General features: G+C 38.2%; 1 protein-coding gene across 2 annotated transcripts; it reads right to left on the bottom strand.

Annotated features, from left to right (window-relative positions):
- Nucleotides 1-862: 862 nt before the first annotated feature.
- Nucleotides 863-16,015, bottom strand: LOC116249730 (protein TRANSPARENT TESTA 9). 2 transcript variants are annotated; one of them, XM_031622961.2, is made up of 21 exons: nucleotides 15,605-16,012; nucleotides 14,202-14,253; nucleotides 14,037-14,113; nucleotides 13,824-13,957; nucleotides 13,646-13,742; nucleotides 13,428-13,485; nucleotides 12,776-12,884; nucleotides 12,167-12,290; nucleotides 11,247-11,436; nucleotides 10,816-11,144; nucleotides 10,372-10,460; nucleotides 10,209-10,279; nucleotides 8,897-9,007; nucleotides 7,480-7,545; nucleotides 6,562-6,702; nucleotides 4,537-4,642; nucleotides 4,379-4,453; nucleotides 4,187-4,233; nucleotides 3,754-3,913; nucleotides 3,461-3,627; nucleotides 863-1,558 (listed from the first exon to the last, which is right to left on the bottom strand). In XM_031622961.2, exons 1-21 carry the CDS (start codon nucleotides 15,655-15,657, stop codon nucleotides 1,241-1,243), a joined length of 2,574 nt encoding a protein of 857 aa, XP_031478821.1. In that variant the 5' UTR covers nucleotides 15,658-16,012; the 3' UTR covers nucleotides 863-1,240. The 2 variants fall into 2 exon arrangements, with proteins under 2 accessions (XP_031478821.1, XP_031478824.1); XM_031622964.2 differs by lacking the exon at nucleotides 863-1,558 and having other exon boundaries at nucleotides 3,467-3,682; nucleotides 15,605-16,015.
- Nucleotides 16,016-26,693: the final 10,678 nt, after the last annotated feature.

The following is a 26,693-nucleotide window of genomic DNA, read 5'->3' as shown; positions in this document are numbered from 1 at the left end:
GGTTCACATTGTTGACTAGACATAAACTGAGAGACTGGGTCTGGTCCCCACTCTTGCCCAATCCCAAGTATCTTTAAAGAACAAAGCTGGCCATCTCAGAAAACATATGCCAATGTGATCAGTGTTGCAAACAAAAGTGGAACCATATTCTACAAGTTGCCCCTAAAAGCATTGTCAAATCCCTGGTATTGTGGTACTTTCTTCCTACCACATTTACTTTATCATCCAATGAGCAGATGTGGTCATCAGCACTTTTCTTCTTTTTTCGTGTTTTCCCCAAAACGCAAGACTTTCTCTCTTTCATGCACACAACAGCAGTACAAGGGACTTGGATTTAGGATCTCATTCCCCTTTCCTTTTTTTTTTTTTTTCCTTTTTCGTATCTTTAATTTCATTGTGCCTTTCGTTTTCCAACAAATTCGATTTTGTTAATGGCGTCATTTTGTTTCCTGATGGCAGCATACTTTATCCTTAGTCTCTTTCCCGCTCTTTCCTCCTCCTTTACATTTTTTCACATGGAACCTGCTTTTGTCATTCATGGGGATTGATGTTTGACCATCCTGTAGACTTTAAGCCATGCCTAATACCTTTATCCACATAGATGAACCGCAATACGACCGCCGTCCCTGTAAGGTTGCACCCGGCAATCTCCGTTGATCATGAAAAGGAATGAACCAGAAAAGGTTCCATGTTGCCTTTTAATATGTGCGGAACATCTCGGTTAAATGCCACCCGGACAACTCTTCACTCTCACTCGGTTGTCGCTCAAGAGAGCATTCATTTAGAAGGCCAATCCTTGGGCCCCATCCTCCAACAGTCTTTCATTGGAGAAAGAAAGGAAAACCTTATACAAAGTTCAGTATAGAGAAACGAAAAAGAAACGCAATAGCCTTCTTCAGACCAACACGAAAAGCACACGGTTGCGGTACAAGGAAATTAGATGGTGCTACAGATGGAAGCCCAAATATGGGCATGTTAAAGAATGCCTGATAATAACAAGATTTAAAATACAACTGACCTACTATACAAAAAAAATCTGCACTCATTCTGATCTACATTCGCCTACTGAACTCGCAATGTACAGAAGGTAGCTGTGGCTGCTCGGATGCAGGACACCATGCATCCCAAAACCAGTCTCTTGCACCCCTAACTTTTGTTTTTGTTTCTTGCGTCTGTCTATAACTTTATTCAGGAGGATATACTGGAGACATGAAAAGAGGAGCGCTGAAAATATCAATATCTACAATGGAAGAGATGTCGTGCCAGAGGGATCCAAGCTCACAATGGCTGCATCTTGAGAAGTGGGGCTGTCAAAGTTCAATAACGGTTTTAGTCTCGTTTCCACTTCTTTGCTTTGCAGATGCATCTCCTCAAGTACCATAGCTTCTGCGTCTTTACAAGATTGCTCGTCTCTGAAAGCAAGAGTCCATCTTCCATCCATCATTGGTCTCGTCTTCACCATCCCAAGGTTTTCCAACTTCGGCTGCCCCTTGGAGTGTAACCTAGAGGGACGGATCCGCAAGTGTAACCACCTGGGATGTTTACCGTCAATTTTGGGCTGTTGAAAAGTCAGACGCTAGTTACAAACTGTATAGCCTATGACAATTTCAGCAACGGAAATAGACAAAACGAAAAGTTTGCTTGTAAGAGCACTGTGAAAGGCATTTTTTACAACTTGAAGCTGAAATCTTTCAATCACGAGACCATGGATCAAGTCGTGAAATATAAACGCCTTACTAGTCTTCACCCCACGCTAATCCCCTACCCCTACCCAAGTTTCCACACTTGCTACCTTTGAGTTTTGGCAAACCGCGAGTAAATCTGACAGATGACCGTATCTCTGTTCAGATAGAATTTAGATTGATAAACCAATCCCCAAGCAAAACCTCCGCAGAACTAAATTTTGAAAATTCATGCAATATCAGAATCACCAGAATTTATTAATGCAATTCCAAAATGATGTTGACAGTTGGTACATGAAATTAATATTTCAGATTCAAAAAGTGTTAAATCCTCTTAGCTTTTGAACAAGATGTACTATAAGCATGAAGTCAACCATATCACATCAGTGAAAATTGCACATGAATCTGATATGTACTGAATAGCATAACCTTTGAGCTTTGAGTAAGACACTCTCAGCAGTAACATTATCATCAGTTTTCCAATGTTCAATTACTTAAATATGAAACAACAGCACGCAGTGTCTCCCACACAAAATTAACACACAGTAGACTGACTTCATAAGTACTAACTTTGGTACTAAAATTTATTTACATGGAGAATTACCTTCTACGGGTTGATATCAATCGCCGCCTACCATGTTCAGTAATTCATTTCACCATCTCTCATTCTTAAAATAACAATTAGCCACAAACTGCGATTCGGAGTGCTTGCATACATATATCTGCTAAGTCCACTACAATGCAATATGTACCATAAAAACTCCCAAGTGCAAAAACTCTTTTGGAGAAAAAAATGCAGAAAATCGTTGTCATAAAAGTGATCCTTTTGGAAGTTCTTTAACTGTTTGTAAAACAACAAAGTACGGTTGAGCATTTTCCCCATTTGGAAAGCCCAAGGTTGAGCCCCTGTTCAGCCACTACCCTTCTGACAAAAAATGTTCTCTCTTATATTAGCAGCAGACAAATACGACATTAACTTCTACCATATTCAAAATATTAAAAAGGAAATACAAATAAAGGCCATTTGGTAGCCAAAGAATATTTACATCTGATTCTACAAGAAAGAATCAAAAGGCTGAAGACTCGGCTACTCGCCTTCTCTCAAAAATAATTTTCTCTTGTTAACATGTAAATGTGATGCAAACTTCTACGGGATTCAAAAACTAAAGAGTAAAAGTGTTTCTACCTCAAAAGAAGATTTATAGTACAAGGATTGTCAATGCTCAAATTCAACGAATGTACCATGGATTTTTTTTTTTTTTTATTGATCAAATAGTTTTACTGATAAAAGAAAATACCACAATTACAAGAAAATAGGGGACATGTCTTGTATGTAAAAACCAACCAGCATCCATTGACATAGCTAAACACATAGCTGTAAGCTCAGTCTAGCTAGCAACATATCTCAAGCAAGTACAAAAATCACAAAACAAGCTTTAACAAACACAATGTGGCTTCTTCGCTCTAAAAAAGATGTATGGACTGATGGAATGAGAAAGCCTTTTATTGTTGCACACTTCAAGATTTCATCTCTTGAGAGCCCAATGACAGCTTCCACCCAACCAATTTTTGAATCCAATGTTTTCTTGACTTTTATCAGATTACCAATTTTATATGCATGAAACAGCATAAGACACAGAAATGACTCATGTCAAGGTACCCCAAGTGAAAATCCTAACATCTTTTTACATTTAAGTTTGTTATCAAGAATGTGAGAAGAATTCAAGTTGAATCCAGCAAAAGATACTCTCCAAAAGGATGATGTGAAGTATACATACATTTGACCCAGCTAATGGTGCTGCAACGCGAACAACTCCATGCTGCGGCTTGAGAGGTAACTCTTCTGCAAGAAGGACCCATCCTAACATTCCCGTCGAAGTGGCCAAGAAAAAAAAGTGGCGCTCTTTGCCTCTTTCAAATGAGATTCTACAAGGCATTGCATCCACTGCAGATAGCGTCATGGCAATAGCAACAGGGCTTACATGTGAACCACAGAAATCCTATCCATAAAGTAAATAAATTTTGATGTGAATGACAATAAGAAGTCATATGTCGAGCTATGAAAACTAACCCAGATTTATTTCAGTGCCTGGATTTGGGCTAATAACACCCAGGCCAGATCTTTTTGCTCTTGTTTCCATGTTGACATTTCTTGGAGTCCCGACCCGAGGTTGTTCAGGCAAAGTTCCTCCATGAGATAAGATTTGCAGTTGATGATGAAGTACAAACACCTGAATGTATAGAGGAAATCAGAATGTAATGCATGGAACTACATAAGGAATTCAACAAGATGGCCATAAGAACTCAAAGACATGGATCGCTCATTTTTCAACAACCTGCACCATACATTTCTACGCAGGCCACACATTCAGCAACCATATATAAGCAGAAAAAAGATCAATTTTATACTACAACACACTCTGCCCCTGGATGAATGATGGCATGCTTTAGAGTTTAGACGTGCCTTCAATGTATTCCTAGAGATGATGTGACCATAATAGTACCTTTATTGTTTCGCACATCCTCCCGCCAGCAGCAGAAGAGGAGTCATCTGAAAAGAGTCATGTAAATGCTATCACTTATCCGTAACTAGGTACCAGGAACTTTGAACTTGGTTGTGTAAGTAGCAAAAGAATATAGAAACACTGTTCTTATCTTTGCAACATTGCAAAGATAACCAAATTTCCAAGGCTAACCTTCATCAGAGGAGATATACTGGTGAGGCATGATAATACTCTTGAGATCTTTCTGTAAGGATGAAGCCTCAATTGCTACAATAAAAGTAACCTCAAATCATTGAAAAGGAAAAAAAAAATCCCTAAAACGACAAAAATTCACAGGTCAGATTTTGTACCCTTTTTACAGTTTTTCCACTCTTCTATAATGATTGCAATAAGCAAGTCACACCAGCAACCTTTGACTTCATTAAGTACATTATTAGAGCATTTTTCATATGAGTCCTGCATATAAAATAAAGCTCTATGTATCAAATATCATAAGAAAACTTGGAAGAGAAAGTCGGAAGTCAGTGCATATTGAAAAACTGATTCCAGTATTCTGCACACATGATAATAGTTTCTTGTTATCCACAACTTGATTTTGTTAACATTGGAATATGTATCCAACCACAAGGCAGACAACAGTGACATGGCTCCTCATCTCCCCCACATGTACTTCATTTACTGTCTTTCCTTATTTGAGTATTACTGGGATCGTTACAGACTGTTTAGAAAGATATTTTCCTTTTGTACATATACACACACATACACACAAACCCACATGCGCACACACATTCATGAGAAAGAGACAGAGAGATTTCAAATGAATGTATACTTTCGCTAATTCTTGTGGCAATCATACTTGGCATGTCACTGGTCAAAGAGATGCTGAGAGATAAAAACTAAACCAGAACAATCTCCATCGGCATGCATCAAGTATAGGTCCGTGTCATGCTTTCTCCAATTTTCATTAGCCTAACTGCTAGGCTTTGCTTTGCAGCAACGGGACCCTTCATGAGATTGTCAAAAACCAACATGAATACTCAAATCTTCAAAATCACCTTTTTTAGAATGTCAATTTTATTGTAGCATGAACATGCCCAACAGCTTCTTTGCAGTTTTCCAGTAATATTTTATATTTGTCATTCATGTCATTGTACACCATGCAATATATATAATATATGCTGATGCTAGAGATGTTCAATCTGTCGAGCCAACTCGGCCTTGACTCGAGCTTGTCCGAGTAAATTTGACTCGAGCTTGTCCGAGTAAATTTGACTCGAGCTCGAGCTTAAATTTAAACTCAAGCTTATAAACAAGTCAACTAGGTTAAACAGGAACTGGTTCACAGCTTTCCGAAACAAAGGGAAGATAGTAAACCCAAGCCTCTTTACGAAATTTTCCACAAGGTGAATTTTGTTATGCAACCCACTTTTCAAATATTTTGATAAAATAAATGTTGTGCGTTAAAGGATTAAAAATTGCTAACATAAAGCTTAGAAAAATGAGAATGATTCATGAAATTTTGAAGTCGGGTATAAATAACCCAGTGTGCATCTTTTCATTTTCTTCTATGCCTTCTCTCCTTTTTCTCAAACACTCTCTTCTTTCCAAGGGTTTTCAGCGTGCAGAGGCCGAGCCAAACTCTCCAACCACCGCCAACTCGTCAGAACGTCATCGATGCGGATGGCATGCCTTTGTAGACTTTGTATGGGAAACCCAAAGCAAAAAAACTTGAAAAATAGCGGAGAAGAAATCAAGAGCTGGACGGAGCTTCTACAGAAAAGTTGCAGCGATTAGTTTTCCGACCGTAGGGAGAAGAAGAAAAACAATGATGACAGGCATGTTTTCTATCTCTTTCTTCTTTCCTTTTTGTTTTGTCTTCTTTTTTTTTTGTCTTGTTGCCTTTTTTCTTTTGTTCTCTTTTGATCTTGAGTGGGACTATCATCCTTATTTTCCAAAGTAGACATGTATCATACAATACGGGGCGTATTGCCCCATACCATACGATACAAGCTATGTATCGCACGATATGTGTGATACATATATGATACACCACCTATTTGCGATACGGGTGGTGTATCATATCATAAAATAAAAAAGCAAAGATACGTATTGTACAATACGGCCCCATGTTGTATGATACGTACAACACTGGTGCAAACATGTGCATGTGCAACAACTTGACAAGCCCAACAAGGCCAAAGCCATAATCCCCTGATGAGTATATGTACCAGAAAGCTTAACCAGCATACAATGAGAAAAGACCATATAAATTGTAAACCAGAACATGCCATAGAGATTATAAAAATATCATCCACCAAACTGTCAATTGCTCTTTGGTTGATTTCAGTGAAGTATTTGAATCAAACTTATCCTACCTGGAGAAGTTTTAGGTGCTCATTTTTAAATTCTTGTTCACCAGAAGGAAGCAACTGACGCAAGAGCCATCCAGCATGCCACAACGTCTCAGCAGAAATGTTTGATCTATTGAAAAGAAGATGCACTAATGCATCAAGCACCTGAAAAAATCAAATACTTGGAAAAATTAAATACTTAGATGTGATTACATAAGTTCCTAGTGAAAACGCATAAATCAATTTTTTATGTGCTACACTTGTTTAATTTTACAAGACTGCCATGACAACAATGTCCCATCCTATGGCCATAAACAACCTCCAGAATGCCAATAAAGAAACATAACATTGTATCATGGGAAAATTTCAGCATGTATGAAATGTAACTAAGACACAAAAAAGTGCCTTTGCATGCACTTAAAGAATTGTTTAGCATGTCCTACAGTTTAGACATAACCATGTGATTTCAACAAGAAGAAACATTAGATGAAGCAGCTATCCCAAAAGCACAGTCACAGATCCAGATGAGGTTCTGACGAACACAGGATTTTATCATGGCATAAAGTTGAAACTATTGCAAGATACCGAAATGACAAAAAATTCAGATATCACAATATAATTGTGACATGGTCAATGTTTTACTTCTTATATACATTTTAGTTCCTTATTAATGACTTAACGATCATAATGTTCAGAAATGATACATGCAGATACACTTACTTACATAAACACCTATAATTTTTTATGCAAATATGATTTTTAATGGAATACTCCCACAGAATGGTTGAAAAGACTGTTGAGTAAAAGTTCATAACAAGCACAGCAGATACTTGACCATGTTATGAAGAAGTTGCAAGTTAGCATTTACCTCCTAGCTCCAAACCTTATGACTGAAGTATCTTACATTCTTAAACAAAATTAATCAGAGTTAGGAAAATGAACCTGATATCGATGCTTTTGTGGACTTATTTCGGGGTCCATAGTTGAAGAAGATAGACCATATTCATCCTACAAAAATAACAAAAGAAAGCATATTTGCAAATAAATCAAATAAACATCAAGTAATAGATAACACAATGGGCAAAACAATCTAAAGTTTTAAAACAAGGTGTCGATCAATCAGTTTTCTATATGAACATTGTCTGTTCTTGATATTAGGGAAAGATAGGTGCACACTTAGCTTAGCTTTTGAAATTTAATGGTTCAAAACTGGTGAATAACCAAATCCAACCTAGATGTATGTAATCTAGCACGAAAAGGATTTCTTCGGATCAACTCAGAAACTTATTCTGATCCAATTATCTTTGCCAGCCTCAATGGGTATGAACTTCCCTCTGTAGAATAAAAGCTTAATTGACTGTTGAGGCTCGGGTTATTCCTAGAATTTGAACCTAAACAAAAGGGCCAGTTTGATAAAAACTTGTGTAAATACACTTGCCTACAAAATGTAAATATGGAAAAAGACACCCGACATTGTCCAGGAGCAATTGTGCTCAGAACATGCGATGCATCTTTCCTGCACTGAACAGAAACTTTGATGTACATTATTGTTTTCATTTTTTCTTGAATTCGGGTGTGCCTCGACCACTGGCACCAAGCCCTATAGAACAACATTATTGAAAAACTCAGGCAACAGAATGGCAGGGCAGGGAGTTGATTCATGGTTTTCAGCTTTCATGCAACTCTTCACATTTGCCTTTTACTATCGGCTCACCACAGAGACCAGAGATAAGATGCTAAAGCACTTCAAACAAGGAAATGACATCATCTAGATGTCAGGATTCGATACCAAAATTATATATGATGAAGGCAATTTTAAATCATATGCATGCGCTATGCACTATTAACACTCAAGATATGCTAAAGAGCCACATCTTATTGCCTCAGAATAACAAAGAAAGTTAGTCTCTCTTGGTGAGGCACAACATTCACTCTTCTCCATGAAGTTATTCAGATGATTCCCAAAAAGTTGTCTGGAAAAAATTGAACCAGAATCATCTATGTTTGAGAATTATTTCCAAACTTATATTGATAGAAAATGAAATCTAATACAGAGCTCATTCCATGTGCTCTGCATCATCAAGTTTACAGGAAAGAATGTTATGCAAATAATGAACTTGAGTAAGGTCGCCATGCAAACATTGAAAAATATGACTTTGATTTGTTCTGTAGAATCCATGTCTTTATTCAATTCACAATAACTATTTGAAAGTTGAAACCATAGCAAAGCAATAAATTTCTCTACTTCCTAAAAGGAAAGAAGCCACACATGCCCTTGATAAATCAAAAGTCAGGAACGAAGCACAGGAAACATAAAAGAGAACTAATGTACAGGTCACTACGAACACAACATAAGTACCTTGAGTTTTTGCAGGTACATGTCAAGTTCACTGCTGATGCCATCCTTCAATGAATTAATTCCTGATGAAAATAGCTGCTCTTCACCAGAGGATTCACCCACCAAGGCTTGCTGGGGTTGCAAGTATTACGTCTATAAGCATTTTATAATGAAAATGCACTTCATGCAAAGCAAAATCCTCATTTACAAGGATCACTTTGGTCCAGAAAAAGGAAAATATCCATGCCATTCAATTTGACAATTCCAAAAACTTCAGTGGATATGTTTCCCCCAATTTTTTTTCAAATGTGGCTAATATATGTCCCAAGCATACAACTTAATTAGCTGCTTCCAGACCATAACAAGTTATATCTCTAGTCAAAAGAAACCCCATGCAAATTTCAAATGAACTATTATGCAAGTTATTTCTCGTATAGCTTTGTTACTGGATGCTTTCATGTGGCTGCTTCAATGAAAAACAGAGAAAATCAGAAATAAGAGAACCTCAAACAGAGCACAAGAAAATCAACAATCTTTGACATGCAATTATTTATTTACTAAAGTACACACGTTAGCTCGTACAATCCTTTGTTAGGTCAAATACAGAAGGACCTGATAACCTTGTACAAACTTCACTAATACTACTTTACATAGGCTTGTCAAACTTTCTTTCATAATTCAATGCCCTTAACTCTTTAACAGGCTTTTTTGCTTGGTTTTCTGTTAGAGAACTTGCAAAGTTGCATTCTTAGCATCTTCAAATGTCATTAACTTGATGATCAGTTACTTCCAATCGACCCAAGCAACAAAATTTTTTATGTGTTCGTTAAATCTATAAATCATCATTCTAACATCACCTACCTTGGAACAGAGTCCAACAAAAACGTTGAAGTCATTATTCTAACAAACATGTGAACTACCAAGCACCTTGTCCGACAAAAAAACCTTCATGTCCCTTCTTTTAACAACCAAGAAAACATTCACATATAATAGAAATCTAAACCAACAGAACCTAATGCTAAATAAACATGTAAAACACTCAGCATATTCTGCCTTGCCACATACAAAGGCCACAAAGTGAATTCTAATGTGCTTATAAAAACAAACTCTGTAAGAGAATATATTGCAAGAATTCATCATCATGAAGACAACCGTGCAAATTTCCACCAAAAAAAGAAAGAAAATTCAATGTCATCCAGTGAAGTTCTCCAATGGATCAGCTGACTACATGTTCCTCCTTATCATGTATAGATGAAAAACATCAAACATCAAGTGTAAAATTGTTCACTGGTTTTTCAATCAGCAGGCTACCATCAAAGAAATAGAAACTTACTAGCAAAAGTTTCTTATGTTGCTGTCTTTGGGGGAGAATTCCAAGTGCATCCAGCATTGATTCATCCAGTTCTATAAGAAGAACAAAGCATCTTTGTCAGACAAAAAACACATAATGCGAATGCAAAAACCCCTTAGGATGCAGTCTAACCAAGCATTATAACCTTTTGTTTGCAATAAGGTAGCTAATACACTCAAAGAACCAAGGACCTGCACCTCCTCACCATCGATGATATAGGATAGCAGTATCTCCCTACAAAAAACAATTTCATGGTTAAGACATGACCTTCATATTAACAGAGCATAATGTAACATATCCACATACAAAAGGCAAGAGTTCTGCTACGAGATTATCTCTTAAATGAAACTACTAGTTCTGCGGGCAGAAGAAAGAACAATAGATTATGTCAAGATGAAGGTACTTCTAAAGAGCAGATTTCCAATAGATTCAATGATTACTTATATTACTTAGTTGAAGTTTATTGAACCTTGAAAGTTTCACCAATAAAACCTAACAAAAAAAAATAATTCCTTGTCGATGGAGCAACAAAGCAGGCTTTAACAAGTTGCTCTTGAATGTAAAGATGACTACTGGAACAGGTTTTCACCTCAAAGCCAGATTTCTTGCACTACAATTGTGATGCAAGAAAAATTCTTCAGCTGAACCAATATGAGCAGAAGAAATATTCTGTACGGTATTTTTTGAACATTCTATGCCTTTCTCTCCATAAAGAGATTCTTGCTTTGGCTTTAAGTTCTCATGGAACGTCTGAAAATCACATGCATCACCATTGGATCTTGGGTCCAACTTTTGAACGAAAACTTCAGGTGGACAGAAAAGTGCAGCACCTATTCCACTAGCTAAGTCTTTAGTTTTGACTATTCGCAAGATACAACAAAGTAGAAACAAAGATGTTGTAGTGCCAATAGTTGTCTCCTGAAATCAAATACCAAAAACTTGATAAGTCAATCCCCGAAACAAGTCACTACTTAAAGAATCTGAAGAAAATAAAAAAATACAAATGCAGCATATACTTACATCAGTAAAATCCATCTTAATAGAAGGCAGAAATAATGGAAATACCAAAAGCTGCAATATATTATCTGTTATTAACCTATCCAAATTGGGAACACCCGATGAAATAATGTCACTGAAGTAGTATAAGTTGTCTTCAATTTCATCAACTGCAGAATTAATATTAGAAGTTGCACGAGTACATCCAGGATCCCTGTCATACAAGTTGAGGAATGCTTATCAGGAAACATGAGTATCCAGAACTCACAACTCTGGTTTTCTAGCAAATATATTGTTTATATATTCAAAGTTGGACTGGTTTTGTTCAGGAGGTTCATAATGAAAGTGAGCTCAGTGCCAAGTTCAGGTTTCAATCAATTTCAATAAGTTATTTTTGAAACAAAAAACCATTTTAAAATGCCTACTTCTAACACAAACTTGAAATGAATAATGATTCCAGAAATGAAACACAAAAACTTTCCCTAATTTGGAAACATGATTTTACACCTTTAGAAAAACCACACGGACAGAGGAAACAAACAGAAACCAAAGTAACAAAAAGAGATATGACCACTGATTCCACAGTGAAAGCTACAAACTGTAAGCACTTGAAGAATAGCACAAACATGAAAATAAACCCAGATGTTTCATTAAGCATAGATGCAAAGTTGCAAAACTTATGACCAGAATCACAAATTAAACCAACCATAGGTTGATTTCATTAGTTACTGAGTTTTGAGTGGCCTCACTGTAAGCGTTAATTGAATAAGTAATGCACTCGAATGAGCTTTTGTGCAGTTGTTTCTAAGTTGCACTCAGGTGGCTCAATATGGACCTTGCCATCCATTTTCTCTTTTTCCCTCTTCCATAGGCACAAAGCAACACCACGTGAGACAAAGCACGAATGCCAAATATCAACCACCAAACTAGTAACTATTTCTTACCTAGAAGCTTCAGAGACCCATTTATCCAATTTGATGCATTGCTTCCTAAAGTAGGTGACAAAATCAGAAAAATAATTTCCCACAGCTGGTCCTGTGATGTATCTGTTCACATGTTCGTCTCCAACTGAAAAAACCATGGAAAGATGTACCATTTCATTGAAAAATATGAAAAATAAATTAGTCTCCAAAAACTTGCAACTTAAAGGCATTCAATGCATAAACATAAAGAAAATTAATCCAGATTTCCTACTAAGGTTCAAATAACTGCAATATCCGGACAAGATAGCAAATAACTACCTTTTCATATGCTAGTTTTTCAATAATCTAAAGAGAAGGATTTTTCTCAGAAAAAAAGCTTTTAAATTAACTAAGTATGCTGTCTGTGCTCTAAGTGTGGACCCAGAAGTGGCATTATGCGTGGAGTTATCCCAGAAACAATTTCAAGTCCAAATGTGATGGAAAATTTGAACAGTTGAAACATAATGCACCGACACTTCTACCTGAAGTCTAAATATAATAACATAATGCACCAATCCATGCCAGTCTAACAGGATGCAAGAATATAGACCTTTTCCCAGAAACACTCAAGCAGTAAGAATATAAACTTACCATGGTAGACATTTAGTGTCAAAGCGCAAACAGCAATGCGGACCATATTCTCCTCATGAAAAGCAAATTTTATTGCTTCTGTATATAGCGGGAAAGAAACTACTTCATCCTGACCAATTTCAGACAGAAATATTCAAAACAGTGAACAGCGCAATGTACCATTTAGTGTCAAAGCACAAACAGCTATGCAGACCAAATTCTCCTCATAATAGTAAACAGCAAAAGCATAAAAATATTGAGCAGCAAAACCAGGAAAGAAGAAAATGGCAAGGAATATCATAGATCATAAAGACAGCAAAGCTAAAAAATGATGTGCAACCTAGAGGGATCTCGTTTGAAATTGTATCTGTCAAATCCTGAATGAGTATATTACCAATTATGAAGGTTATAACTCCCAGATAAGAGGTATATATTTTATTTAAATCAGCACCAATTCTACAAGCATTTGGAAACATGTAGGTTAGGTTTCAAGAATATTGAATTTGAATGCAGCAAAGCCACTGCCTAAATTTCTGCAACATATATCATAAAACACATGATTTATCAATGAAAGAGGTTAATGCACACAGACAATGACAGTGTATCTTACTCATAATAACAAGATTACATAAGTCATCAAATTTTCACGACACACTGTAGACCTTGAACTTACATTGTCTGTCTTCACAAGCAATGAGATGGTATTCTTGTCCAGTTTTCCACTGATCGCCCTACAGAAATGTATCAAGAAGGTCATGAGAAATTGAAAACAACTTAACATAAAGAAGTTGAAGATCAGATCTGAGAATGGACCTAAAAAACATGGCAAGGAAAGCCACTTTCCTAGAAAAATCAGCAACTACTTGGAAGGGGTCATTGAGAAGGACAAACCTCAGAAAGGAAATGTAATATGAAAGAAGCTCTTCGTTACGGAAATCAAAAGGATATGTAATCAGAGAATTTATGTGCTCATTACTGAAAATATAATCTGCACGTGAAGGACAACACTTTAGCACACATCCATCCAGAGGACAGATCCTATAACCAGTTCAATAGCTCGAAAACTTACAAATAGCATGTTCACTTTTCAAATTTTGAATCATTATACTGAGAGTCTGAAGCAATTGGAGGGCAACACTCATGGTTTGACTAGCTTTGAGTATACGCACAAACTCACCCATGACTTGCTTCTCCATGAAAAATCTGAAATGACATATTATAGGACAAAACATACAGAGGGGCAACAAAAATAATAAAGGAAAACGCAGGTGCTGAATCTCACTCAAAAAAGGCAGGATCATGCTGGTCACCGTAAGTCACTAATTCAGAGATTGTCCTAAGAGCCTCGATCACAAAATCCTTCACACAAAGACAAAAGAAGGTAAAAACATTTTGTGTAGGTGAGATATACAAAGATGTCCTGAAATATGGTCTTACAATCCATTACCTTATTAACCTCATTGACAAATTGGATCTTCTGCAACTGCTCAATGAGATATCTGTAATGTGAAGACTTGGTAACTAGTTCACACATGTTCAGCTAAAGCAATATAAGATTAAACAACAAGACAGTTTCAGCTCTATGGGCAAAATTAAGGGGCAATTAACACCTAAATTAGTTGAATAAGAAAATCTCAGATAGTCCACAGCGGAAGACTGAAGTTCGGGGGCTCAAACATCTTGACTTTGTCTAGCAAACATAAGTGGCAGAATTAGTTCATCATGCCGTTATTTCATTAATGATGGAGAACCATTGTCATCGATACATCTGAAATAGCAAAAATAAACGTTGTCCATAAGCACCGCCTGACTAGCATTACAATTTCCACATGGCAAATGAAACTCCAAAAGTGTTCATCTCAAACAAGTCTTACTTCAACGTACAAACATATATCAACGGTTGCTCTACATAGGTAGCAATAGCATTACTTCAACATATATCCTCTGCATTACAAGAGGACATCGTAATTGCAAATATTTGTCTGCTTAATCTGAAGGCTTTCACACAAAGGATTGTTGACTAAAAAGAAGCGTAATCTTCTGGATGAAATCCTTTCTTTTTTTTAATATCTATTTAAATACATTAGACATGAAAAATTCGATCCATCAGATGTTTTTTACCTGCCCTTATCCCAGACGGGGCCTTAAAGCACACGACAAAAAGCTGCTTTTGTATAAAGTACCAATCCAGGCGATCAATCTCTTTTTGCTAAAACCATTAAAGGATTTAAAATGGTACGCAAAATTCTAAGACCAATTTACCAAATAGAAACCTTTGGACACTTTTACAGATGAAAACTGATAATCCCGCTCCTTACTAGGTCGTTTGCGTTATCCCTATTTAAAACTTTAACCACACTAGGACTCCCAACCGCTCCCGATTCCCATTATTTGCAGGTCCATCGCATCTGGAATTGCTCACCAAGTTCGAGGCTCCCTTTATAGCTTCCACATTTTCCAGCTATTTCTCACATGATCTCGTATAAGAGAGCGTTCCAAGTACTAGCCTCAAGCACAAGCCTATCAATTTTAACTAGGACAAGCCGAAGTAGGACAAACGCACCAAAATTTCACAAACAAAACGAGAAAGAGGCAATTATGCCAGAGGAAGCAGAAGTCAGACCGGAGCAAAGATGTACCCAAAGGGCACGAATACCGGGATCCGAAATCCAATACTGAAATTGAACTTTCAGCAAGAGAATAGCCCTAAAATTCCCAACGAAAGAGGAGGAAGAAGCGAAGGATTCGCCTCCGATCTAATCCGCAATCCCGGAAAGAGAGAGAAAAAAGATTAAAGGAACAAGAAAACCCGGGGAATAGAAGCGCTTAGTAGAAACACCAGAATGGCACCTGAATTGATCGATCGACAACCGGTTCCGGCTCCTCCAGAAAGACGACCACATGTTGCGGGGATCAAGATAGGAGAAAGAGGCGAACCGATCAGCCACCAACCGATAATATCACTCCCGGATGACAGAAGTAACTCGAAAACGACGCTGGGCATGGTAGAATCCCATGAAGGCAGGAGAGTCCTCTTCCTCTTGCAATCCCTGTCAAGAGGATAAACATATATCTCGATTTCGACCCGTTCGAGTCCAATTCGTAATTCGATACTCCTCTTCCACTTGCCCTTCCCCTGGTTTCTCTCTTTCCTCTTCCTCCTCGTCCTCTGACTCTGCCGAGCGTCCCTCTCTTCTCGCAGGCCTCACAGCTCATCACTCGACAAAAGCGAGACGGTGAGAATCTCCACCTTTTTACCGCTTTTCCTCGTCGGTCAATCAACCGTTATATTCCGGAAATCTCTTCGCCCTCTCTCGGTCGGCTGCGAAGTGATAACCAAAGCACCGAAGGGTGACGGTTAGACGGGAGACGACGCCAACTTCGCAAGAAGCTTGAACGGCCGGGCCCTTGTTTGACGCGGCAATCAATCGATGGAAGGGCTTGATTCGATTGTCTTTCCCTGTTCTCGTTATGATCAGCTTCTGGGTCGGATGGGCGGCCTAAAATGATGGAGCAAGGAAGCCCAGTTGAGGCTCGTGCTGGGTGCAGTCCTTAATTCTACAAGGCCGCCACGTACCATGGGGAGCTTGACGCTGGGTTGGAATTTTTATTTCAATTTAAATGATCGCTTTCCTAACTTTTTAAGATAACTAAACACACCTTTAATCGATAATAATTAACAATATAGAAATACGGTTTTACTTACTTGTGCCAGACTTGTTTCGCCGTTTAAGACTGCCGGACAAGGACGATTATGATCAACGGAAAATGACTAAGATACCCCTAAGACCTAATCAATAAATAGCGAAGGATGGATGTGCATTTGGATGGAGAATAAAGGACCAATTCACGCTCACATCACACATTTGGAGAACACTGCATTCCAAACGAAATATTAACATATCTACCCTTACCTTATGTCTATAGACGAAATTGCTCATTTATTTTTCATTCAATCGAAAGGGAACCCTGAGTAGAGTGCTCTTCAAATGACAAAAAGTTGAGACATAAGTGTGAGGTGTTGATCGTGGGATTCTTTTATTGCTTGCTACCTTGATAGTTGAAAGCAAGCGAAAATGTGACTTGTCACATACATACTTATAGCTTCTATATTCAATGGCAGAGTCATATGCAGGTAGGCTTCCATGGGCAGTTAAGTTGCCCACACAACTTATTTATTTATATATTGGGTTGTCTTCAACCATTTCCTTATTCATATATCGACGTTCATTCATTTGCTTAGTGCTTACATATGTATATATATATATATATCAGATGCTTATTCGTCTATCACAAAAAGTGCATGTGCAATAACTAGTTACTTGACCATGATTTTTAGCAACAAAATACACCTTTTGTAACGACACAAAATTATAACATCCATAAAACTAACCAGAGATAGAGTGGGAAAATATTTCTCTCTCATACAATTTGAGGACTGCCCTCTTCGGTTTTTCTTCCACCGGACCGGTAGGTCAAGTGGCTGGCAGCAGCTAGCTTCCACAAGGGATCTCCGCCGAATATTCGCTACATTACTTTTATACCCATTGTCACTGCATTAATCACAAGGATATCTTATTGAGGTCAATTTAGGGAAATTCTCGTATGTCCTACCTAGGAAACTTTTTGAATTAATTAGTAGTAAAAGCACTTAAACTTTTTCTTAAAAAAAACGGGACCTATCCTTCTCGTATGATTAAAACACTCTTAACTAGGTTTTTACATCATTAGTTCAGAATTATTATTTAACCCATTTTCCGTAAGTTATTATAAATTGAAGATTGGTTTAATATGATAAAAAACCAAATATCTTTTGCTAGTTCAATCAGCTTTCTTGACTAGATCCAATTTGCCCATCTGCATACTTCTCCAAATCTATTCCAATCCAACCTCGCACTTATGATCCCAATTTCAAATTAAAAAAGCTTTAGGCACATGCCGTAGCGGGGCTATTTTATTTGGAACAGTTTTAGAAAATCTAAATTATCTTTATTTAAAATTTTGGTGACATTTGTATAGCATTATGCTTACATTTCCAAATTAGTTAATTTGGTGGTTGTCGTGTTTCTTGCATCAATGCGATTGAAAAACATCTAGTTTCGTTCGTAGCAAAAACTTTATTGATTTCTAGATTTCTTTTGCTGTTCAAAAACATCCCAAGAGCAAAAAATGTGAGCTGTCAAAGAATAAGAGAAACATGGGGGAGAGGAGGCTGTGCCATTTCGGTTAATGTTCCAAGACGCCCATAATGCTAAATAGGTTAGACATGGCCAAGGTACTTACTCGGGACTACGTCAAACGCTACTTCATTGAGCCGACTTGGACCTTGCTTTGAGGATTTTGGTCCAGGCTTGATTGAGCCTACTTGAAGAAGCAGACTCAAATTACAGCTGGATTTCAAGAACGGGCCAAGGTACTCGGGCAATTACAACTCGAAACTGTTGTTTCCACATGGGGAAAGGAAACCATGACAGCGCAAAGAACAACGCTTCGTTTAGGCATTTTGGCAAACAAATTGTAGCCGTGAACTTCCGGCGTGTACAGCATCAGTGGAGATACCACCGAATGGCGAATAAATGCGCTTAACAGTTCCCATGGATTGTAAATCGACCGGTCGTCCTATCTGAGGAATTTCGTCCATCTCTTTGGTACTCCTGGTGATTGATTAAGGGCATCGGTGGTGGTATCCGAGAAACTCCACAAACAGAGTATGATTTTTCTATGATTCAAAGTTGTAGTTATGGATGAGCGGTTAGCTGCCACATACGTTAATCTTCATTCCCTCGTTGCTTGACTTGTTGTGCATCGGCGAGCTCCACATCCCGGCTAACCTGCCGGAGCATCTCTCCCACATGAACCTTTTTTTTTTTTTTTTAAGTACAAATCTAAAAAACTGTCACAAATTGAAATAGTGTATTCCATGGTTATAAACCACGACTAATTATATGCCATTACGGAATGCACTGTTTGCGACACTTTTTAGCATCACAAATTTAATTTTACCATCCGGCAATGGACACCTGACTTTATAATTGCTCTAAAGCATAACTTTTGACTATAATTCAACTTGCAGGATTCAAATGCTTTCTCCGGCCAGTTGCCGGCTTTTTAAGCGGTGGGTAGCAAGCCTCTTATTCACCAGCCCAGATAGTAATACCATTTTTTTTTTTGGGGGGGGGGGATACAAAAGTTACATTCTATGAAAACAGCAGTCTTCAGATTGGGACTCCTTGCATTTAGTTGGGAAAAGTGCGTTCATACTTAAAACTGCAGAAATTTAGAGCCTGTTTAAGAGCTTTTTCTTCACGAGAAAGCAGTAAAGGAACTGAATGGCCCCAACGTGAATCTGAGTATTCATATATCCGAGAGATGTTGCTCATCCGGTGGCGTAAAACCCCTGATTTTTCTGCAATTGAACTTTCAAGAACATAGTTAAGAGGGAAAACATAGCAGTCTTAAATTAATTGACTATAGAATTAAATATGTTTGTGATTGATTTGATTCCAACAAAAGCACAAGTTCAAACTACATCTTAATCGAAACAGGTTTTATGTACACCTCTGTGCACAAAAAATATTCAATAATCAAAATACAAACTTCAACACCCTTCTTTTTTTCTTATGGTGTTATACTGATCGTTATTATGTGAATCCAGCTAACAAGCCAATCAACCTTTTTCTCATACAACGAAGAGCTCCTAATTGATGACAAAAGGCCTCTGGTACTCGTGCAAATTAATTAAACAACACTAACAAGATGAGATAACTAAAATCAAGGCTGCGATAAAGGGACTGCGTGAGGGCAGTAATGACCAAAATGCCATTTTGATTAAATGAAAGACTCGGGGCAAAAGTGGAACCCAAAATGTTGCCAAAATATCCCTCAGTTTCCACGTTAGCTGAAAGAAAGAAGCTAACGACACTTTTGCCACGCCACCTGTATCGTGAGATCTCGCCAGTCTTGCCATCAACGAAAGAAGTGAGCAGGTAAATTCTGCACTGGGAGCTTTCTTAGCCCCTCGCTTTCTGCTCGCGTGTGGTGTGACGACCATGCAAAAGGGAGATTTACCTCTTGAAAGCATGCTTTCTTGAGTTATCTGATCCTTGAGAAGCTCTTCTTCAAACAAGAAAAAGAAATCAACTTCTTCTTGTTGCATTTGGAGTGTACCCATCGCTTTATATAAACAAGCCACGACAGCCGGGACTCTAACAGTACTATCCTTGAGAAGCATGCTCCCCCCAACTTATACCTACTTGTGACAAGACGTACGTCTCCCTCGAACTGTCAGTTTGAAGCAATTACACGTCCACAACGTAAAGAAGAAGTTATGAAAGGTACCCATGGCCATGCATGCAAAAAAAAATTATAGCCAGGGTTTTTTTTTTTTTCTGTAGGTTTATCTGAATGCCAATATTTTCAGCAAGCCAAGGGCGTTGGTTATAATAGAGTTCATCATCAGGAAACAAAATCAAAGAAACAATTAACTTTCTTTCTCTTGTACCGAAGGACCTTTATCCATTTTTAAGGATGCAAGGTCTAATTTGAGGAGTGAATGATAATAAACGACTAATGTTTGACGATGTCATGTGAGTAATTGAATTTGCTGTCATGTCTAACGTATAGCTATTATATGTCAGGCGTGTTTGGATGGGGTGAACGAGTAAAGTCAGAGTCCATTCGGATGGTGCTCCAAGTATTTGATCTGTTACTGGCTGTAGTAGAGCTCACAGCCAAAGGCCAAAAGTACTGTTCATATCACCTAAAGTTTCTGTCGCCAAAAACTCGTCGCACCTAACGCGTTGTTGGTAAAAATGCCAAAGTGCTCGCATCCCCTCTCTAAATGTGGATATTTAGGTTAACACTCTGACTCAAACCTCGCAGCGTTGATCATGAGATGGATTTGATAAATTGACCGCGTTTGGTTAAAATCTGTCTCGAACCAATAGAATGGCAGGGACTGAAACTTGATCCCGTTGGCTCTTGTCATTTTCTCTTAGTTACCAACCACTCAGTTTCCGCAGTGTCATCGCAGCTACTAATGGTGCTTCGTTTACTCACTTTCTCTTGCTACTCCATTGACTAATAAGATTTGGTAACCCAGAAACTTGAAAGTGCATAGGTTGAGCACTAAGAACTCCGCCAAATACATCAAAATCAGAGATGTTTATGAGCTAAACTAGACGCGACATCACATCTATATTTTTTCAGTTTTACATCGATCGAAATATTTCTGATGTAGAATCGAAGAAGAAGAGATGTCGATCATAGAATCAATAAATTAACAGAATGAAATCAATCACGAAACATCTCGAAGTCTAAATTTTTGTTTCATTTTTATACAGACAAATGATAGAGAACAGAAAGCAGATACCGTAGACACGTGGACCGCGAAGCAGGCCTTCCTGATCGTCTTGCAGATCGATTCCTTTTTCAGGTAAACCAGGTAAATTCCATTTCCGTTATTATCACTGTCGCCAGGCCACATTCTTCCGGCCGAATGTGTTCACATGTAAACCTTGCGCAGTGCCAAACCATTCTTTTCAGTCGTCGTGACATGTTTGAACTATTCACTGGCATTTCCTCTGCTGAGCAATATATAAACTCCTATAAATCTCACCTGTCGAGTCCTCCACCGCCATTGCCAGTATCATTATCATCCCCACCACCACTGATTACCTCGCGTTCTGAAAGCAAGCGTCCTATCTACGTCACAAGGACACGCAAAAAATATCACAGCAGATACACGCGCTATCTTTATTAAAATCTTTATAACTTTTCCAAGGAACATGATACGTGAATACGACTTTCTCCGCCCGTGTATAAAATATCAGACATCGAATACATGTAACGCATATATATTAATCATAAAGCGATAGCTAAGATGGCATTTTGTAACAGGAACACAGCAATTCTTTGGAATACCGTGTTCCACGAATATGTCCAGATTCATGAAACACTGAATTGTAAAGAATGCAGCGTTCCTGCTATGAAACGCCCTCTAGAGTGCCCCTTGGCAAGACATGATGCGGGACATGTTTCGCATAATTATGCTTTATCGAGTGATCGGCCTTTTAAAAAAAGATGGCATCAACTCCTGATTTCCCAGTAAAACAGTAAGATATGCGGAATCGATCACGTTTTCCCTTGAAAGATCAAGGAGATGAACACCAAAAACGTACGGCAGTCTACAATGCATAAAATTAAGTTGATGGCCTAGAAAATAGAGCTAGTCATATTCGAAAATATTATTTGGACAACAGTAAACTTGTGGTAAAGTCGTATTAGCGACAGCTTTATATATAGTGTGTGTGTGTGTGTGTATGTCTTCTTTCACCATCCTTGCGTGGTTATCTTGCTTCTGGTACTTTCTGAGCCCCATGATAAACGGGGCCTAGAAGAAAACCTACAAAAAAAGGACAAGACCTTTAGTTTTGGTGCTCCACATCATGAACTTTTCTATAAGGTCGCTAGCAATGAGGTGTAGTGAATGGGAACCACTAAGGGTGATCTGTTCTTCATGGTTATTATTAAGTGGTCCTTTGTTTTGGATGTTTCGTCTTCATGAAAAGATAAAATAAATATATGAAGCATGTAGAGACAAGCTACAGTGCGCAGCTACTAGTCCGATCGACCTGACCTGATTCCAACTGGACCATCCGCATTCGGTCCCCCCTGAAAAGAATTGAACGGCTGAGGAAGGAATGCAACTGCCATGGATGAAAACACGAACAGTATGCAGTTATCCAACGGATCGCACTCACTTTGTTTACGACCCTCATGCATGACATCCTTTCTCCGTCTCCGTTGGAAGTGCAGTCTGTGAAGAACCCGCGACCAAAGGGAATTGCATCGAAGCACAGTGATCCATTAGAGGGAATTCGAACATTCAGTTTAAAAAGATATGGAATCCATGTCTCTCTCTCTCTATTTTCACAGTTTACGTTTTGGTGGGTCATTTGGAACTCCAAATGAGGCTGTCTCAGTTTAGCGCATGACATCCTTTATTTTGTGTGTTGTTTGGTTAATTTTATGTAATCTATGGGGAAATTGTGGTAGCTTAGACTTCTTACAACAATTAAGAACTGATTTTTAAATTTAATCTTTTTTTCAAGTTCAACTTTTGGTTGGGCTTATGTTAATGTTATTCTCTCTCTCTCTCTCTTACTAACAACGATTTATGTGGAGCGGATGCTGGAGGGCTGGGAATATAATGTGAATATGTCCTATCATGTAATTATTGAGTATAAGAATAATATTTACAATCAAACCATATTTCCTGAAACAAGAACATATTGTTTTTAATAAAAATAGATACATATAACACTATGATGACCTTTATAAACAATTTTCAAACTGCGTCTAGCTTAATGTAACGTGACTCTGTAGAATTCCATTGTACAGTTTTAAACTGATTATGTTTTGGTAGGCAATTCTTTAAGGTGTTCTCAAAAAACATAGAAATGGGTACCCCATAGAAAGAATATTGTTGAAGAATTGCTTGAACTTTTAATATGAACCATATAAATGTGAAGTTCAGGTTTTAGATGAACCATATAAATGTCCACGATGCTTCTATATGAGATATATACACAAGGAAATATGAGAACTACGAGTCCTGTATGAGTTCTAACTCCACAAATCGAGATGCTTGCTCCAAAATTTGTAATGTTAAAGCAACTCTCCAAAGCGAAAACGTTGGCTGATTACAGCCACCTTATCCAAATGTTACTTCGCCGTGAGACAAGGCCTGGTGCATAAATTGCAACTCAGTATGAATGCAAGTTTACTCTCAGAAGCGTTTGATATCTCTGACGTTTGCACTGTAACGGCTACCTCCATTTTTAGTTTTACTTCGTCTCACAGGACTGACCACATGTGGAAAGAACTTTCTGATAGGACATGTATGTTATACTTGTCTGATATATAGATCCAACGTCTAGTGGACCTAAAATTATAAGAGCTTCAGGCTCTTCGGCTTGTAATAAAACAACGACAGGAGAATATTAGTATAGTATAAGCATTAAGCAGATCATTGGTTGGGCTCTGGTTCATGTAAAATTAGGTTCGTGGGCTCTGGTTCATGTAAAATTAGGTTCGTGCAGTAAAGATCGACGAGGTGATTTGACGCCCCGTGAAACTTGAAACATTAATTAATTAGACGAAGGAACAAAAACGGAGGTACGGAGAGGTGGCGGTTGGTTCTTCAAGAAAGCCCGAGAAGGCTTAAAATTTCTCCGTCGTCAAGCTGCAACGAATCAACCCCGTGTGACATTTAACGTCGGCCAATGTATTTCATGGGATAAGCGTCCCTATTCCTTTCCCATCTGTCGAGAGATAGAGAAATTGAGAGCAGAGAAGCGTGGGATGGAATAAAAATAAAAAGGATGCTTTCACACCTTGTGTAAGCAGGTACAGCGCCCGTGCTTGCCCTCCGTATCGTCAACATCGAATGCTGTCGCAGAGCGGACTAAGCCATTTCAGTGGTCGCTGCAAAGTGAAAGTTCCCCCCCATCTTCCTTTCAGAACCTCTTCTTTTTTTTTGGAAGGGGTTTGCGAGGCATAAAGATTAAAAGTGGTGGAAGGAGAGATGTTGTCTCGTAAACATCAGAAAGAAACAAAGGGATGAAAATCGAGCGGTTAGTAACATGAGTTTTGTGTAACCAGAGATACCATTCTCAGCCAACCAGAAGACAAACATGCGGCTGCCTACAACTAAGAAGAAAACAAAGAGATGATGATTCACCACAGAAAATTGGCAGAGAAAGACAGAAAGCAGCAAAATGCAGGATTGGACGCATGGTCCAGGGCATCGGCATGGTTATTAAAATCGGATTTTGAATCCAATTGGAAGCCAAATGATTCAAGGAATCCATAAACGGAATCAGAATCGCAAGTATGGATTTTAAAAATTAAATAAAATTCAAAATATTATAAAATTAGAAAAAAGAAGAAATTTAAAAAATAACATAAAGCATAAACAGTTAAAAAATAAGTTTTTAAAATCCACAAAGTAAGACGTCAAGATAAAAAGGAAGAAGAAGATGTTTATTTCAACTTTGTTGAACTTGGAAAATGAAGATATTTTTTCTTTTTTCAATGTAAAAGAACTTGAGGGGCCGCTTCCATAAAGTAAAAGCCATTAATTTTGTTGAAGAACGTTCATGAAAAAGCAACAAAAAAAAAAAGAAAGAAAAGAAAAGAAAAGAAGAGCATTGGAAACATAGAAGCAAAATCGAGAGATTCGAGTTGCATTATACTGAAATCTTCGGTTTCAAAGTGTACGACGTGAAGGATTATATTGTCTTAATTGAATGCCAGAAATAAGTGAAAATAAACATTAGAAATAGTAATGATTGGGAATACGGGTTTGCGCCAACAAATGGCCTTATTTTTGTACGTTTGGCGGCGTGTGCCAGAAACAGCGTCCCTTGAATTGCGTTCGTTTTATTTTACCAGGCCTTGGCTAAGTGTGCAGGAGACGAACCAGGGCATGGAAAGTGATTGGCAGCCAAACCCTCCTTTTCGTCTCCTAGCCGCAGCCCGCCTCTGCCAGGCGTCGAGTGGTCAAGCAATTTCCGTCATCCCCTCAGCAACATCTCCATTATTAATGAAGGCGTCTCCTAAATTATAGGACCACCCGTTCTCGCGTTCCCATGCGTTACTAGTTTCTCACGTAAGCGAGAAATATTTTCACATTAGCCAGCAATGCTTTAGAATTGATGCCAGTAAACATTTCATGGCGTAACAACGCCGTGCAAGAAAACAATAAGTCATCAATGCATGAGCTACTGGAAGACAAAATGGTGATCGATGACAGAAAATGATAGCTTGGATATGTCGATCGCCATGGTATCCCCGCAACATTTTCCCTGTGCATGCTTGGTAAACCAGCTGCTAAGTATCGTCTCTTATCCTTGTACGTGTCAATTAGCTACAGAGTACTAAACTTATTAAACACGTATCTGGCCCTCTGCATGGCCTCTTCAATCGCTTGGTTGAGAAGACCGATTTTTAGATTTCTTTCGGTATGATAAGAAATAAGAAATCTTTTCTATTTACTGAAGAAAAGAAACGCACCACTGCGCGGTGGACCTACTATGTTTATGAACAAGTCCCACGGACGATCTACGACCATCTTCACCTTACAAGTGTACAGAGACAGACATTACCTTTGTCGCACTCTCTATTGACTACAGCTTCAACTTTACAGACTGTTTATCACGCCAACGTAACCTGATCTTAACTTGCAGAAAACGGCAGTGCATTCTACTGCTACAGATCTAGGTAAGGGCAGTTAATGTGGTGCCGAAGATGAAGATAAGTAGTACTCCATAAATGTGGCAGAAATTAAATGAAAATATGTGAAACTGACACTGATATATATTTAATATATGCTGCTAGGGGTAGCAGAACGGCTATAGATTTCACCCCTTGATTTACTTAGGTCCTGGATGATTGTGACAGCTCTATAAACGAAGGCCTAAACACCATCAATTCTAAAGTTTGATGGTGGTCTTCCGTGGACTGAAATATTATTATTCCAGCCCTGTTAAATTATTACTTTTCTGCTTTTATGTTTATGATATGGGAGCAGGATTTTGGCCTTAATGCTGGCCGGCAAACAACCAAAGATGTTACCTGGCGATCCACTTTTACAAAATATCTACGGAGCAAACAAAGATTTCCTGGATTATCGGTCAATTTGAAAGATGATGAAGGACCACGAATGATCGTGGGAAAGAGCATGCCACAGTGCATGCTACTTTTGCGAATGAACATAAGGCACGTACATGTGGTGCCGAAGGTAAAAGATAAGCATTCCATAAATATAGCTAAAAGTTAACATGGATGACGGCATTAGCGGAAATTAAAAAGAAAATATGTAAACACTGCTGGGGTTAACCGAACGGCTAGATTCACCTCTTCGTTATAAGTGGTG

The sequence above is a fragment of the Nymphaea colorata genome, chromosome 3, assembly GCF_008831285.2.
Source record: "Nymphaea colorata isolate Beijing-Zhang1983 chromosome 3, ASM883128v2, whole genome shotgun sequence".
NCBI lineage: Eukaryota > Viridiplantae > Streptophyta > Magnoliopsida > Nymphaeales > Nymphaeaceae > Nymphaea > Nymphaea colorata.
The sequence above is the reverse complement of the archived record's forward strand: the minus strand, read 5'-3'. Positions and strand labels throughout refer to the sequence as shown.

Bases quoted from the DNA above. Each gene is read 5' to 3' on its own strand.
- LOC116249730 (XM_031622961.2), bottom strand. From the start codon at position 15,657: ATGTGGTCGTCTTTCTGGAGGAGCCGGAACCGGTTGTCGATCGATCAA. The intron at 13,958-14,036 runs GTGAGATTCAGC...ATGTCATTTCAG, and splicing joins CATGATCCTGCCTTTTTTGA to ATTTTTCATGGAGAAGCAAG. The intron at 10,280-10,371 runs GTTATAATGCTT...TTCTTCTTATAG, and splicing joins TACCTTATTGCAAACAAAAG to AACTGGATGAATCAATGCTG.